A 4,199-nucleotide genomic window follows, 5' to 3' on the forward strand; every position below is an offset into this window, starting at 1 on the left:
GGGAGCCGTGGGGGAGGGGACCCCCAAGAGTGCCCAGGGGCCCTGCCTTCCTCCTGGGTTCCTGGGGGCTCTACCCCAGCCTCAGGAATTCCCCCTCCCCTCCCCCCCCCGTCTTGGAATGTTTGGTTAGAAATCCACAATGTGGTTCGTGGGGCAGGCTGGGGGCATCGCCTGGTAGCTGGACCCCTTAGGCCGGACAGGCTGTGCGGGGAGCAAACCAGGCAGGCCTCAAGGGCTCCCAGCAAAGGAGACGATGTGGGGTCATTGTTCCTCAGGAGGCCCACCCACGGGCCCACCCCCACTCCACCCCCCGTCCTGCCCCAGGGGCTCCCTCCTCCCTCCTCCGTCCACCCGGCCCCTGGCACGGGAGGGTCTCTCCTCCCCACAACCACATCTGGTTCTCGTTAGGGTCCCAGGATGCCTCTGCCTGCGGCCCCCCTCTCCTGGGGGAGGTGGGCAGGAGGATTAGGGGTGATTAGGAACACTCCTGGCCAGGAGAGAAGGAGGAGGGAAGGAGGGGCCTGGCCTGTTATAAATAGCAACACCGTGACTCCATCACCCCATCATTCACTGTCGATTCCAAGTTCAGTCTCAAACCTGCAGCTTCAGCGGCCAGGGGCGGGGGTGGGGAGGGGAGGGTGCCCTGCTATGCCAGCTCCCTCTCCATCTCCTGTGCTTGGTCTTCCCTCAGGAGCCCCCTCCCCCGCCCATCAGGCGGGGGCGTCCCAGGATGGCGGGGAGGTCTCCGTAAGCACCAACCACACCTTCCCCTGTAGTCAGGCCCCTGCACCTGGGCTTGCCTCCTCCTTGCTGGGTTGCCTTGGGCCGGGGCCTTGCCCCCTCTGGACGAAGGGGATGAAGCTAAGAACATCAAGTCTGCAGACTTGATTGGGAGGTAAACCCATAAAGCATGGAGAGCAGGGTGGGCCTGGCAGGCAGGCCGGTGAGCCATGGTGCCACCCTCTATCACGTCACCGTCACACAGTAGGCGCTCAGTCAATGGACCTTTGGTTAGTAGGGAAGGATGGGTGGAGAAGGGGTTCTGGAACCTCGGCGTGCAGACTGGTCATTTCCGGCTTGAGACGCGCCCCTTGCCCAGGCCACACGGGGCCCTGGACGGCCATTGGCCGAGCTCGGTGGGTGTCCCTGGTCCCTGGCTGGGTGAGCCAGGGGTGGGGGCAGCAGGAGGGCCTGTCCCAGGCAGCGCGTGACTCCCAGGAGGGCTTAGCCCTCATTAATCACCTAAGCGGGGCTCAGCATTCCTGAAATGCCGGCCAGGGCCGGGGAGGAGCCGGGCGGGGGGCTCCGGGGACCCCCGGGCTCTGGGAACGGGCAGTGAGGTCAGCCACTCCGTCTGCGGACCACCCGCTCTGTGCCAGGCGCCCTGCAGCCCTCAACTTGTTTCACCCTCAAAATGAGCCTGGAAAGCGTTCGCTGTTCCTGCATTTTACTCAGGAGGAGGCTGAGGCACAGAGAGGGTGCGTGGCCTGCCCAGTGCCGCCCAGCGGGGAGTAGGTGAGCCCGGCTTTGTTCCCGGGCCGGTCTGAGCTCCCAGGGCTCACCAGGGGGAACATGAGTGCAGACCCCAGACTCAGCTCCCGGGGCCTGTGGGAGGTGCCGTCTGCCTCAGTGGGCTGCCCGCAGGCCAGCAGCGTGGGTGGGGCCGTCCTCCATTATCGGGGCTGACGCATCTCCCACGTCAGCCCCCTTATCACCCCGCCCTCTGCTCCCCCCGCAAGGTGACCCTGGGAGGGGAAGGCCAGCGCCGCCCTCTCCTCCCCACCGACGCCGGAGACCATGGGCCGCCTTTGCTGTGCGTCCCTCCCGGCGGAGGGTAGGGCCCGGCCCAACCGGGAAGGCCCTGGAGAGGGCGGTGGAGAGCACGCCCAGTCCGCCATCATGTTGCCGCTACGAAGCCAGGGCGGGCCCTCACCTCTCTGGGCCGCTCGCTGTGCGAAACTGGCTTAGCACCCCAGCCTGTCAGGGGGTGACGGGCATGTGCAGTGGGAGTAAGCTGGGCACGCCGTTTCTGTCCCCGCTCCCTCTCCCGCTGGGCCAGGAGGTGCAGGAGGCTCCCCCAGCCCATGGCGCATGGCGCACGCCCCCCAGATGGTGGTCCACCTACTAGGCTCCTCTCCCTCCCGGTGCCCACATGTGGGGCCGGCCACTGAACACGGCAGGACAGGGCGGCGGGCGGCCACTGGGCTTCTTGCTCCTCAGCCCCAGGGGCAGGGGGGCGGCTGCCCCTTTTACAGAGGAGAGGAGGGGCTGCGCCTGTGAGGACGCCGGAAGGGGGTGGAGGGCAGGAAGCCGCTGTCCGTCCGGATCTGCGCTCTGGCCCCTCCCCTCCAGGCGGCCCTGTGGGCTGGGGTGGTCAGTGCCTCCCGGGAGGGGTGTCAGGTGGGGGACGATGAGGGACTCTGCCCCACAGGGGTGTGTGGGGAGCCGGCGCGGCCATGGCATACTCATGCCAGCTCAGCCTGGTTCAGTGACCCTGAGAGGGGGTGAGGAAAGGCTTAGAAAAGACAGGCAAGAGAATGAAAGCTGGGTCTCGGTGGGACGCTGCCCCTCGGATGGCCAGCGCCCACAAGCCGTGTCTTTATTTTATAGCAGATGCCACGAGGCACAGTAAGGGCGTGGTCAAGATGTTTACAACATTCTCGTGGGTTTCCATCCTACTCAACCACATGCACCTGAGCTCTATCAAGCCCACATCACTCAGCTACGTGGGGCCACGTGTTCGGACCACAGGTTCAAGCTTTCAGCTGTAGCTGTTGGCTATAAACGTGCTGGGAAGGCGCTGCCCTCCAGCTGGGACCTGCACGTGACAATGAGAGGACTGTGCCCTCTCCTCAGGCGGAGGCTTGAACCTGTCCAAACACTACCCGCGCCCCACAGGGGTGTACATGGGTGGGGAGGAGACCCCGCCTGGGGTGAGTTGGAGGGCTGGGCCCGGAGGCCCACGAGTCTCGGGGGGCTGCACCCACCGCTCCCGGCTCACGTCTGCCCCTCCCCGCAGGCCACGACCTCAGCGGGGCCCTGGAGCCCTCCAACATCGACACCAGCATCCTGGAGGAGTACATCAGCAAGGAGGACGCCTCGGACCTGTGAGTGCCCGGCCCGCCTCCCGCCCTGCCCTCCGGCCTCGCCTCTACCTAGGAGGTGACAGGCCCTGCCTGGGACAGGCTGACCCCGCAGTCTGCCTTGCGGGGGGGGCTCCAGGGTTCTGGCTGGCGCTGAGCTTCCCCCCTTCTCCGCAGCTGCTTCCCCGACATCTCTGCTCCAGCCAGTACCGCCTCCTACGCCCACGGGCAGCCGGCCATCCCGGGCTCCAGCGGGGTCCTCCACCTGAGCCCGCCTGGGGGTGGACCCTCCCCGGGGCGCTATGGCCCCCTCCCTCCCCCGAGCTACAGCGCCCCGCTCAACTGCAACAACAACAATGGCATGGGCGCCGCTCCCAAGCCCTTCCTGGGGGGCTCTGGGCCCCCCATCAAGGCAGAGCCCAAGGCTCCCTATGCCCCAGGGTGAGTGAGGGCAGGGAGCGAGCGTGTGGGGGGTTAGAAGCAGGGCCCTGGGCCAGTGACCGTGGGCCTGGGAGGAGCTGGCCAAGGCCTGGCCGCGGTGGTCGGGCTGCCCAGTGGGCAGGTAAGGTGGGTAGGATGAGGGCCAGGCTGAGCCACGGGCGGCACGCAGGGCTCTGAGCAGAGGAGGGGCGAGGGCTGACGGAGGTGCTGGAAGAATCTATGAGAGCTGTGTGCAGAGTGGACAGGAGGGGGTGAGACTGGTGTTTACATTCACGGGACCACCTACACACATGTGCACACCTACATGTGTGTACGTACACAGACACGCCAACTCCCCTCACTGCGCGGCCCGTCCACTCGGTCGTGCGTTTCGCCGCCATTTCCTGTGGCTGCAGGGAGCTGGCTGAGGTGCAGATGTGGGACCCGATGTTCCACCCCAGCCGCCTCCTAGACCCTCCCGCCCACGTCAGAGGGACCCCAGCGACAGCCTGATTAGGGGTCAGCCTGGGTCTGGCAGTGACGGAGGCTCCAGGCGGCCGCCAGCCCAGCCAGCCAAGCTCCAGGGCAGCCCGGACACATGTTTGTGGGGCAGTCAGGGTGCGTGGGCTCTGCGGAAGGCCTGGGAGAAGGTTCTGGGTTCCCTAGCCGGGGACAGGGGCCCTGTCTTGGGGGGAA

The 4,199-nt window shown here is 66.7% G+C and overlaps 1 protein-coding gene across 1 annotated transcript in view; it reads left to right on the plus strand.

Moving 5' to 3' along the window:
- The first annotated feature begins 1,572 nt into the window (after positions 1-1,572).
- MYRF (myelin regulatory factor) overlaps positions 1,573-4,199 on the plus strand; it is a 19,844-nt gene continuing 17,217 nt past the window's right edge. Inside the window, 3 exon segments of the mRNA XM_015569811.1 lie at positions 1,573-1,614; positions 2,959-3,107; positions 3,261-3,524. Of these exon segments, the coding sequence (XP_015425297.1) occupies positions 1,573-1,614; positions 2,959-3,107; positions 3,261-3,524 (455 nt within the window).

This window comes from Myotis davidii, unplaced genomic scaffold (assembly GCF_000327345.1).
Source record: "Myotis davidii unplaced genomic scaffold, ASM32734v1 scaffold826, whole genome shotgun sequence".
Lineage (NCBI taxonomy): Eukaryota > Metazoa > Chordata > Mammalia > Chiroptera > Vespertilionidae > Myotis > Myotis davidii.